At 41.5% G+C, this 12730-nt stretch overlaps 1 protein-coding gene across 1 annotated transcript in view; it reads right to left on the reverse strand.

Annotated features, from left to right (window-relative positions):
- Positions 1 to 12730, reverse strand: part of ASPM (assembly factor for spindle microtubules) — a 62315-nt gene that overhangs the window by 36943 nt on the left and 12642 nt on the right. Inside the window, exons 4-10 of the mRNA XM_069544984.1 lie at positions 9369 to 9473; positions 8484 to 8630; positions 6390 to 6635; positions 6047 to 6114; positions 3394 to 3535; positions 1753 to 1883; positions 809 to 984 (exon numbers count right to left, since the gene is read on the reverse strand). Coding sequence (XP_069401085.1) covers positions 809 to 984; positions 1753 to 1883; positions 3394 to 3535; positions 6047 to 6114; positions 6390 to 6635; positions 8484 to 8630; positions 9369 to 9473 — 1015 coding nt within the window. The remainder of the gene's footprint in view (positions 1 to 808; positions 985 to 1752; positions 1884 to 3393; positions 3536 to 6046; positions 6115 to 6389; positions 6636 to 8483; positions 8631 to 9368; positions 9474 to 12730) is intronic.

A 12730-nucleotide genomic window follows, 5' to 3' on the forward strand; every position in this document is an offset into this window, starting at 1 on the left:
GTCCATATAGTTGGTGATGCCATCCAACCATCTCATTCTCTGTGCCCTCAATCTTTCTCAGCATCAGGGTCTTTTCCAGTGAGTCAGCTCTTCGCATCAGGTGGCCAAAGTATTCGAACTTCAGCTTTAGCATCAGTCCTTCCAATGAGTATTCAGGGTTGATTTCCTTTAGGATGGACTGCTTTGATCTCCTTGCTGTCCAAGGGACTCTCAAGAGTCTTCTTCAGCACCAAAATCTGAAAGCATCAGCTCTTCAGTGCTCAGCCTTCTTTCTAGTCCAACTCTCACACCCATACACGACCACTGAAAAACCCATAGCTTTGACTATATGGACCTTTGTTGGCCAAGTGATGTCTCTGCTTTTTAATACACTAAGTTTGTCACAGCTCTCCTTCCGAGGAGCAAGTGTCTTTTAATTTCAGAGATGCATCCTTACATGTGCAACATGGTTAATACAACTAAAACCGGTCTCAAACGATGTAGAAGTCATGAAACCACTGCAGATAAAGTGCTATTTAAATGTCTTATAGTTTAATTAGCCCCATGCTTTCCCCAACTCCTATTCTGGGGCGTCAGTGGTTGCTACTCAGACCTCATCACCTGCCAGCAGAGGAAAATGTGGATAGGGAACAAGGTTTCTTGGCCTAAAATTCACACTATTTTCCTGAACTTACCCCAACTTTTTTAAACCCTAGATTTATCCCATTACATGAAGGAACAAGAGGGATTGTGTATGTTAGAAAAAAATGTCTTTCGGAAAATTTTAGTCTATTCTAGGGAGAGACATAATTCCATTTCTCATACTCACACGAGACGCACCCCACACTGCAAGTCTACAGCAAGATTCTTAACAGCAAAATCAAATTCATCGAAAGGCATCTGGACGTGGGTCACAGGAAATCCCAGTAAGCTCAGGTGACGGGAAAGGTCACCTTCACCGCCTAGGAAATCTCGTGAAAAAGCCAGAAGGATATCTTTACTGGCCTATGGAGAAACAAACAGAAGGTATTATATTCCAGTATCATCGTTCTGTTTATAATAAAAACAAATTCTTCAAATCATTCTGTGCATATAGAAATAAAGTAAAATTAACTAGTATAAAAAGACAGTTTCATATGATAACAATGGGAACCTCATATATTTCCAATATTTCTAATTTAAGACTTTTTAAGAAAGGGCTCATAAATAATAATACACTCTAAAAATTAGAATTTGATAGCATACTAAATTAGGAAAGAAATTTTCTCCCAAATGAATTACTCAGAAGCACAGTTACATTCATTCTCAAAGCAAAGCTAGAATGATGCACTGGTGAAATGTCAACCAACAAGCTAGGCAGGGTTAGAACTACTGGGCAGGCATTTCTGTTCTACTCGAGTACTGTTCTTTGGGAAAATCACTTTTTCTGAGGAGAAAATATACAATAAAAACAGATAAAATTTTATATGTGAAATATAAAATATAAGATGAAAACTATCAGGCTTCCCTTGTGGCTTAGCTGGTGTAGAATCTGCCTGCAAAGCAGGAGTCCTGGGTTAGATCCCTGGGTTGGGAAGGTCCCCTGGAAAAGGGAAAAGCTATCCACTCCAGTATTCTAGCCTGGAGAATTCCACGGATTGTATATATATAGTCTATGGGATTGCAAAGAGTCGGACTAGTGTTCTTTGGGAAAATAACTTTTTCTGAAAATACACAATAAAAACAGACAGAAGTCTTATATGTGAAATAAAAAATATAAGATGAAAACCATACCTTGAACTCGGCATCTTTACAGAAGAGACAAGGATCATGATCAATAAGTCTAGAGATTTTGGCATAATCAAGGAAACAAACCAACAATAATAGTTTTTTCAATGTAAACTTAGACAGAGCTTCTTCATGACCTGAAATAAAGTACAAAAAGGCACAGCACGTTCATCTATGCAAGACAAGTTTGGTTTTCTTTTCTTGAAGGGGGTGGTTCTCAATTATTTTTCTATATTTATTTATTGTTATGCTTTTGGTCTATATATTTCTGTTAAGGATTCTTGAGATGTGTCCTATACTTTAAAGTCAAATTATCTTGGAATTCTTTGTAAGTCTATAAAATTCCTTATATTTACCTTTTTTTTTTTTTGGCAGGGGAAACATAAATTGGTGCAGCAACTATGGAAAACAGTATGGAGATGACTCAAAAAACTAAAAAGAGAACCACCAAGTAATCCAGCAATTACACTGCTGGGTATGTATTCAGAGAAAATAAAAACCCTAAGTCAAATATACCCCAGTGTTCACAGCAGCATTATTTACGATACCCGAGATGTGGAAGCAAAGACCGAGATGTGTACGAGTCCATCGACAGAAGAACGGATAAAGAAGATATAGTGTATACATACGTGTATGTGTATGTATGTACGTGTGTGTAATAGAATGCTACTCAGCCATAAGAAAGAATGAAATGGTTGCCATTTGCAGCAACATGAATGGACCTGAAGGGCATTATGCTTCGAGAAATAAGTCAGAGAGAGAAAGATAAATACTGCATGGTATCACTTATAGGTGGAATGTAAAGCAAACTAGTGAATATGACAAAAAAAAACCAGACTTGCAGATACAGAAAACAAACTAGCGGTTACCAGTGAGGAGAGGGAAGGCAGGGGCAAGACAGAGGTAGGAGATTAAGAAGATTAAATCACTACTTGCCAAATAAATAAGCTACAAGGACATATTGTACAACACAGGGGATATAGCTGATATTTTATAAAAGCTATAAATGGAGTATAGCCTTTCTAAATTATGAATCATTATGCTGAACAGCTGAAACTTATATAACATTGTAAATCAACTATACCTCAATTAAAAAAAAAAAGACAAGTTTTATGTAAAAGTAGGATAGTTACATCTGCTGGAACAAACCAGCATTAACAAGCACAGGAGCACACTGCGTATCTTTCTTAAGCTTTCCATGAACAGACTCATTTAAGGCTCACGAGGGCTCTATGGGGCAGGTACTATTTAACATTTCCAGTTCATGGAAGAAATTGGGGCACAGACACAGCAAGAGACTGGGTTAGCTTCACACGACAACTACGTCATGAGCAGCGCAGGCACCGACCTAGGGGCTAAGAATACTAAAACAGCAAGTGGCAGCCTAAGACAGACATGACCTCCACCGGGCGTGAGGTCTGCTCGTGAGGTGGAGAGAAGAGACAGCAGGCACAAATAGCGATAGGGCTGTAGCGGTGGGGGGAAAGATGGGGAAGGTGGGGGGGTTGCAGAACGAGATGGCAGTGGAGAGAGAGGCCTCTTACACCGGTTTCTCTGGAAGGTGAAGTTGGAACAGAGACAGGAATGAGGACGGGACACCCTCTGCACACAGCGGGGGGAGCACACGACGGAGGCAGAGCCACCCACCATCTCTGTACAGGTGAGGGACACTCGGGTGCCTGTACTCAGCTGCGATGTCAGGATTCCAAAGCAGGCGGTTCAGAATGAACATCGCCAGCCCCGTGACGTCACTGTTGTCTTCCAGAGGCACCAGTTCTCCATATATTGTCTGAAAAGAAATCCAAGCCCAAGTCAGGGCTGTGCTCTCTCTTCGGGGCACAGGGATGCAGAGAGGAGGGACAGATGACGCTGGTCTAGGAACTGGCGAGGTTCTGATTCCTTTGGGAGAGATGGGGATGTTCAGCCGGGCTCTTTGGGCTGAACATGTATGCTTTCTGCAATTTTTAGTGCACTCTTCACAGTGAAGAAGAGATGAAAGTTCAGGACTAAGATAAGTTCTTAAAAATTATATGACAAGTGATATTTATAGTGCAATTTTTTCTTTTAAGAACTATCAAATGTAGGCCTCTTGCTCAAATTTAATGACAACTGTCGGAGAAGGCAATGGCACCCCACTCCAGTACTCTTGCCTGGAAAATCCCATGGGCAGAGGAGCCCAGCAGGCTGCAGTCCATGGGGTCGCGAAGAGTCGGACACCACTTAGCAACTTCACTTTCACTTTTCACTTTCCTGCATTGGAGAAGGAAATGGCAACCCACTCCAGTGTTCTTGGCTGGAGAATCCCAGGGACGGGGGCAGCCTGGTGGGCTTCTGTCTATGGGGTCGCACAGAGTTGGACACGACTGAAGCGACTTAGCAGCAGCAGCAGCAGCAGTCCTATTAGTGGGCTTCCTAGGTGGCGCTAGTGGTAAAGAACCCACGTGCCAGTGCAGGAGACATGGGAGACTCAGGTTCAATCCCTGGGTCAGGAAGATCCCCTGGAGGAGGGCATGGCACCCTACTCCAGTATTCTTGCCTGGAGAATGCCATGGACAGAGGAGCCTGGAGGGCTACAGTCCATGGGGTTGCACAGAGTCGGACACGACTGAAGCAACTTAGCACACATGAACGCACGTCCTTCAAGTGTGTCATGAAGGTGCCACACACACCTAAATGATTCTAAATGCTTCAGTGGTTAACAAATGGAAAGCCATCTGTAAACCATCTGAGACAGTAACTGGGGATGTTCTGATCTGTGTATAATCAAGGATTAAAATATGCCATTAATTTAACATCAATGTGATTGTTAATGATTTTTAAAGCAATTAGAAAAAACTAAAAACATCAAATTGTATTTTATAACTTTACATCAATAAAACTAGAGAAAAGCATAAAAATACTAATATCTGCCAAAATAGAGACACTTTGTCTTTATTTCCTTTATTTTTTTGGCATGTGATGCTTTCTTAAGATCCTCAAAGGTCATGCCCCCTAACAGAATTCTAAGGTGTGATGGTAGAATGTTTTGTTTATAATTATTCATTCACCTTTCCCTTTAGAAGTCCCCTTTCCCACCAAATGGCATAGATTTGCTGTATCTATCGTGAAGGAATAAATATTTCTGCCTCATCTGTGCCTGGACAGGTAATGCACTTTGGGTAGAACTATGGATGCACTGATGCCCACTACATCTAAGACGAAGTTTCAAAAGGCATTGCATGTTTCTAACTCTCCCACGTTCTACCTCTGCCACAAAAGAGCTATGCCCCAAATAGACAGGGCCTACTCTACCATCTGTGCCACCAGGGAAGCCCTAGACAGGTCTCCTTTAATTGAGGCTCTGGAACTCTTTGATATGTGAAGCATAGCCAGTTGATATGTAATTTTCTGATTAACTTTTCTTTGAAAGAAATGAGAAGTTGAATTTCAAATCATTGAAATAAGAATTAAAGCAAGAAATCTTAGCAAGTTCATTGTCTAGTTGGGTGACCACAGTGGGATTATCATTCATTCTCTCTACACCTCAATTTTCTAATAACTAGCCAGATAAGTGTAAAGATTCCTTTTTAGTACAAAAGATTTTTCTATTCAAAAACTTAGAAAAACTGAAGAATGGGATATCCCACATGACAAAGGTAAAAACCCTAAACAAGATACAGGAGTTCACCAGTAAAAGACTAAAAGAAATGGAAACACTGAGGGCTGGAATAAAAGAATATTTTTAACAGCCAACTCCTAGTGGCTTTCTAATTCAGTTCGTTTTATCATTCTAAATATTACTGAACCATACACCATGTGAAAAACTCAAATTCTGATGTTTCCATGAGTAGTGTTCCATCTAAATGTTTCTGGTGACTTCAGACTGGTATGGATTCCAATCCTGGCCCTTCACAGGCATCCAGCAGGTCACTTACCATCTCAGCTTCTGTTCTGTCAGTGAAGTTGGAATAACAATAAATACTTCACTGGATTTTATAGAGATCTAAATTAGAAAATATATTTAATGTGTTTTAAACAACCCAGTATTATCACTGGTAAATGCTCAGAAAGGAGTTAACTATACTTGTTATTACATCTGGTACCAAATATTATATATATATGAAACCAATGGGAAAACTGCTATGTTACAAAATGGCAGTGATATAGAATGACAGTCTATTAAGAGCATTTATGAAGGGACCTTAAATTTCATACTGAGATATTAAGTAATCAAATAATTTGATAACTGAAACCATCATTTTATTAAAGAATCTTCTAAAAGTATATATATCTTTTTTCAAAAACTGAAAGGTGTACTTGCCTCTAGGCCGATTCGTAGCCACAAAGGATTATATGACAATAGCCAATTCAGGACTTTCTGCCGTTCTCCTGAAACGCATATGAAACACAAGTAAGCTCAGACCACTAATCAAATACGAGACAGTGAATACAGTTTCATGGAGAGAAATCAGAGACCAAAAAGGAACATCACATATATGAAATATGTTAAAGTATACTTCCACTCTTTTATATATGTACATGATCTCGTTTAAGTTTGTGAACTTTTAGGTAGCAAAGTGAAACCATGTATATATTTGACTCTGAAAAAAAATTTCTAGAGTGTTTTTAAAGAATTAATCTCAAGATTTCCATAATCCTCTTACCCACATCTTTCCAGAGGTGCCTGTCTTTCCGAACAATTAACCGCCGAGCTTCGATTTCAATTTCAAGCTTTTTCATAGCCTTAACCATTTTTTCAGAAGTAAATAAGCGGCATGCGGCACGACGCAACCTGTTCAACCTGCACCGAGCTGTGTAAGCTCTGAGAGACACCTCGTCCTTGGTAGGAGCTTTCGGGACACTTATTTTACGTTGACTCTCTACTCCCAGAAGAAGAGTGGAAGCATTTACTGGGTCAAAATGAAAGAAAGGATATTTCTGGTTAAACGATATGTGCATACACTTTAAAATCTAGCAATAAATGCAGCTGAAGGAGGCCAAGACAGAATCTATTCCCTGTGCCTTCTAGCCTGCTCCTCTCCTTCCCACCTCAAAGTGAAGGTGTCATCCTTCACTCAGAAGCTTAGGCGGTCCTATGCTGCTGCTGCTGCTAAGTTGCTTCAGTCGTGTCTGACTCTGTGTGACCCCATAGACGGCAGCCCACCAGGATCCCTGATCCCTGAGATTTTCCAGGCAAGAGTACTGGAGTGGGGTGGCATTGCCTTCTCCGAGGCTGTCCTATAGTCGCAACCAATTGACTGTACCTGCAAACTGTATCCCAAATCTAACCATTTCTTATAACCACTGTCATCCAGGTTCCAACATGATCTCCTCTAACCCAGACTCATGAGAGAGCCTCCTAGCTGGCTTCTCTGCTTCCATACACTTTATCAAAAGATAAGCTCCTAAAGGATGGGATTTGTTGGGAGGGAGTATAAGAGGGAGGGGACATACACATATCCATGGCTGATTCATGCTGATGTCTCTAAAAGCAATTATCTTTCAATTTTAAAAATAAATTTAAAAAGAATAATCATTAATAAAGCAATGGAAAACATCAAAAAGGTAAAAAGTCAATATGCTTGAATACATTTTAAAAAAAGTTATATTTCTCTATTCCAAAGAGAAATAGAAATAATATTTAAAAATAAATTAATAAAGGTTTAAAAAAAGAATGTGATTTGTTAAAGTCAAATTTTGAAATGCAATTTGAATTTTCATAGAGCACATCTTCTCTCAAAGATGTTTTGTTTACTTTTGGAGAAAAAGCAAAGTACCTAATCAAAGGTAGAATTCCTATACACACTTCTCTAACAAATGCAGACCAGTGTCTGCTGGAACATTACAGCAAGAGGGAAATCGTCCACCTTAAAGTCAGCCTGTGTGATGCCTGGGCAAGTTAAGTATTTTAAAGGGGTTTTCCTTATCTGCAGTTGAACTTATCTCTGTAACTTTTATGGGAGAATAGCCTAAGTGAATCTTCCTTGTCTCAGGAGAAAGTCCTTTAAATATTTGAAGAACACCATGTTTCCATCACATTCCATACTTTGAGTTTTTCTCTTTTCCAAGACTACAGTGAAATATTTTAAAAATTCCTCATATCCGCTGGTTTTTAGACCTCTCATCATTACATACTTGGCCACAAACATCTTAAACAGGGTCCAGTAGAGACAATATCCCTAACAGGCCATACAAGACAAAATGATCCACCAGGACATCCCACTTTATTGATGCAGCTAAGACTGGACTGTGTTTCTAGGCAGCCATGTCTCACTGTTAATGCAGACTGAATCTGTCTAACAATAAAACCCATTCACTGGAAAGGCTGGAAATCACACTGGATGATGAGCAAAAAAAGAAGTTCAGGACTTACAGCACAAAATTTTCTCACCTGCACAATAATGACCATTTGTGTTAAGGACCTAGTGTGCTGTGCCACTAACTACACTATGATACACTTGTGAAAGTGAAGTCACTTCAGTAGTGTTCGACTCTGCGACCCTACGTAGCCTGCTAGGCTCCTTTGTCCGTGGGACTTTCCAGGCAAGAATACTGGAGTGGGCTGCCATTTCCTTCTCCAGAGGATCTTCCCAATCCAGGGATTGAACCTAGGTCTCCCACCTTACGGGCAGACTCTTTACCATCTGAGCGACCAGGGAAGCCCAATAAATCTATACAACTAAAGAATGAAAAAATCATGTTAAAAGTGACCCGTTAAAAAAAGGATTATCTAATTTAAACGTTAACTTCATGTTTACCTTCAGAAATATTTGTTTTTACAGTGAAGTCGTCAGGAGTTAATATAAAATTTAGCCACCAAGTGAAGCCCTGTTCCTGCTTCTCCTTCCAGCGTTCATCATAAAATATGTTTTTTGCAGCAAACGGCATTGGATGTCTAGGTATACCTAGGAATACAGTTAGGTTAAGGCATAAACATTTTTCCTTTAAATTATTATACAATCTATAGCAATAGACGATCGTCAGCAAGATCACCTTTAAGACATTGAACGATGTTTGCTTTTCTACTTCCTGCTGGAAGGAGCTGAAAGCATTGGGGTGTGCTGTGCTGTGCTCAGTCACTCAGTCATGTCCAACTCTCTATGACCCCGTGTACTGTCGCCTGCCAGGCTCCTCTGTCCATAGAATTCTCCAGGCAAGAATAGTGGAGTGGGTTGCCCTCCTCCAGGAGATCTTCCCAACCCAGGGATCAAACCCAGGTCTCCTGCATTGCAGGCAGATTCTTTACCATTTGAGTCACCAGGGAAGCCCAAGAATACCGGACAGTTAACCTATCCCGTCTCCAGGGAATCTTCCTGACCCAGGAATCGAACTGGGGTCTCCTGCATTGTAGGCAGATTTGCTACCAGCTGAGTTACTAGGGAAGCCCATTTTGGGGTATAAAATGTAGTAAAAGTAAAAGAGAAAAAGTAAGGCAGTACCTCCTGGTTATTTAGAAATCCCAAGAAAAGTGAATCAACTTCACTGAACTCTGAGAAAATATCCTCATTGTTATTGGGACACATACTTTAACAACTCTTCAAGCTTTTACTCCATTAAAAAAATCAATTCATTCCCATCTGACATGCGATCAGTGCTTCATTCAGTGCCGGTTTTCAGGGACTTTAGAGATATTAGACACTTGCCTGCTTTTAGCGCTTTTATGAAGGTCAAGTTAGACTGAGCCACAGGAACAAAGGGTCTTGTCCTTTTGTTTGTTTTAGAGGTAGGAGTTCTGTATCCTAATGAATCTACAATCGTGAGAAAAAGAATAGCATTTTAAAAGTAAAATTAACTCTGCAAATGAACTGCTATCAACTTAAAATTTGCACTCTCCAAAATCATATCCATTTAGCAGATGCTGAGTAACCACTATGTGCCAGGATATGAACTTGGGTAAATAAAACCTATCTGTCTGAAAGTTACAGACCAGAAACTACAAAGTATTTTGTGTCGACAGAAGCCATGATTGAGATTGAACCAGCTCACTGTGTGTGTGTGTGCGCCTGTGTGTGTGTGTGTGTATATATACAACTAGGTGCTGAGAATGCAGAATGGAGAGATGTGGTTCCAGCCCTCAGGATGTTCTGGGTCCAGAACAGAGGAGTAGAAAGACTCACAGTACATTACATCAGAAGTACACGAGGAGCCTGGGACAAGGGGAGGCACCTGAAAGGCAGGACAGCCTCGTGGAGGGAGCGCCCCTGAGCTGACCCTGCAGTGGACGTGACATACCAGGAACGGGGCCTCTGACTGAACTGCAAGGTGGTACCTGGAGCCAAGAACACAGACAAGAAAACCAAGACAAAAAAGAGGTTGGAAGAGGAAGAAAGGAATTTAAAAATATGAAAAATGACAGTGATAGCTAGTAGTTGAATACTTGCACCAGGCACTCTCAGAGTCTTGTAATTTAGGTTACTGATGTAGTTAGCACCAGAAATCTATCAGAAGTGCACCATCATCTTCTATGTTTAATGGAGCTTAGAGCAACTGTGCTACTTGGTCAAGGTCATGCATGCTAGTAGGTAGCTGAGCTAGACAGTGTGGCTCCAGAGCTTGCACTGTAACTCAGTTCCAAGTACCTGGTGGGCCAGTGAAGGATTAAGGTCCAGGCAGTCACACTGTCACATGTATTTCAGAAGATGGAATGGACAGTGGACTGGAGTCAAGACTAGAGACGGAAGCAAAAAGGAAGCAATCCCAGGGGCCTAAGTCATTTAAAGGAACACAGAAGCGGTGGAGACAAAACCAGAGAAGAGCTGTTTTCATAGCAGAACTTGTAACAGGGCTTAAGGTCAACTGACTAGGCAAGGGATAGAGAATAAGAACCCTGATAGGTTCCCAGGCCTCACCCGGTGATGAAGTAGATGGTGGGTGGTACCTACAGGAGGTAGACAGTGGGGGTATATACAGGAGGTAGATGGTAAGTGGTACCTACAGAAGGTAGATGGTGGCGGCGGGGCGGGGTGGGTGCCTACAGGGAAAGTACAGGAAAGTCACAGAGGAAAACAGCCTGTCCTAACGCAGTTCACTCCCTCAAAGGTGGGTTTCACACCAGCTTGTGCTGCTGCTCCATACGGACCAGGAGCTAATATTAATAATAAAGCCAGAGGCGGGAAAGCTAAGGCCCAGGGCAGAACCCAGCCCACAGCTGTTTGTGTACAATCTGCAAGCCAAGAAGTTTTCGCATTTATGAACACTAGTTAAAAACAAAATAGACCTCCAAAAAGTTTTATTTCATGACACATGAGGCCAATATGAAATTCAGATCTCGGTGTCCATAAATAAAGCCTTCTTGGCACGGAGTCACAGCCGCTCATGTCCACACTGTCTGTGGCTGTTTCCCTGTTGGCACTGGCAGGGCCCAGTGGTTGTGACAGACGTCACATGAGCTGCCAAACCTGGATATTTACTATCTGGACCTTCAGAGAAAAAGTGCTCAGCTTTGACTTAGAAGAATTGCAAATCCACGCCAATTGTCAAAATAAGGAATATGACCAAATTGTTACATAATATCTATTAGATTATAAGTTTCTTTCCATCTTAACGTACTTAAAAATATGAGTTCCTCGTTCTGAAGGCTTACACAAGCCAGTCCCTCCGCCTACAACCATTTTGTTCTGTGGGAGACTTCCTTGGAAATGTCTCACGGCTTCTGGTCATTCCCATAAAGCCAAGTAAAGTGCCCCCACTTCTGCACTTTCATGATTCCCTGGGCATAGCTCCAAGGATGGGCAGCGGCTGAGGACAGGAATGATGTCTTTTCTCCCAGTATCCACAGAGCCTAGAACAATGCATAGCACACAGCAGGTAACTTTTCAGAGCTGAATAAATGCACCTTGAAAAACTGACTTCTTTCTCTGCAGACATTGCAGGGTCTTGCACGTCACTATAAGAACCTGGCTTCCAGTGAGATGAAAGGCCATCGGGGGTATAGAAATGGAGCATGTTAGAATCCAACTGATGACTATTTTAAAAGCATTTCCCTGGCAGCTAAGTGGAAAACAGACTCCAGAGAAGGCAAGGGTGAAGGCAAGATCCAACAGGGGACCTGCAGAGACATAGGCTCAGATGGGGCCGTCAGTGATGGTGAGAAATTGACCCGGTTCTGAATGTACTTGGAAAGAAGACAGGATTTGTTGATGGACTGAATTTAGAATCAGGCAGACTGTCTGAATTTATAGAGAAAGGGTAGGAGAGAAACACACTTAGGGACACCCCAAGGTGTGGGGCCTGAGATGAGAGGAGATCATAACAGAAGTGTGTTGGACTGACACACCAGGGAGAGACGTCACAGGACTGGGGATGGCAAAGGGCTGCTTTTAGACAAATTAAAGACGCTCACTAGGCAGTCAAGTGGAAATAAAAGATGTTGGATAAACGAGTCGACAGATGAGAGGTCCATCCTAACGATGTAAAGCTGGAAGGCCTCCATGCAGAACTGAAAGCTGTGAGATGGCCTGAAAGCACTAAGGGAATGAGCAAAAGTGTGAAAAAGTTTCAGTGGTTGAGTCAAGTGTAGAGGCTGGAGCGACAGACACAGAGGAGCCCCCAGGGAGGCGGGAAAAGAACCAGGAGGAAGTGGGAGTGGCAGGGTAAAGGGGCCCCAGAGAGAGAGGTGCCTAATAGTTCAAGATGAAGACTGAGAAATAATCTCTGGATTCAGTGTGGAGGTGTTGATGACCTTGACAAAACAAGGTTTTACTAGAGTCATCAAAATCTGGTTGAAGTGACTTCAACAAAGAGGAGAACTAGAAACAGCTAATAGAAGCATCTTTCAAAGTGATTATTTTTGTTTACATTAAAAAGCACCTTTTAATTCAAGCATAATGTTTACATGGAAAAGTATACAGAATCAGTGAACTATCACAAAATGAACATGTAGGTTCTTTCAAGGAGTGTTGCTTACAAGAAAGCAGAAAGATGCTGGGTGTGAATGGATATGTGGTATCAATGAGAAGTCTTTGTCTTTTTGGGAGATGGAGGTAAGAACAGCACTTTGTGCATG

Source organism: Ovis canadensis, chromosome 12 (assembly GCF_042477335.2).
Source record: "Ovis canadensis isolate MfBH-ARS-UI-01 breed Bighorn chromosome 12, ARS-UI_OviCan_v2, whole genome shotgun sequence".
Taxonomy (NCBI): Eukaryota; Metazoa; Chordata; class Mammalia; order Artiodactyla; family Bovidae; genus Ovis; species Ovis canadensis.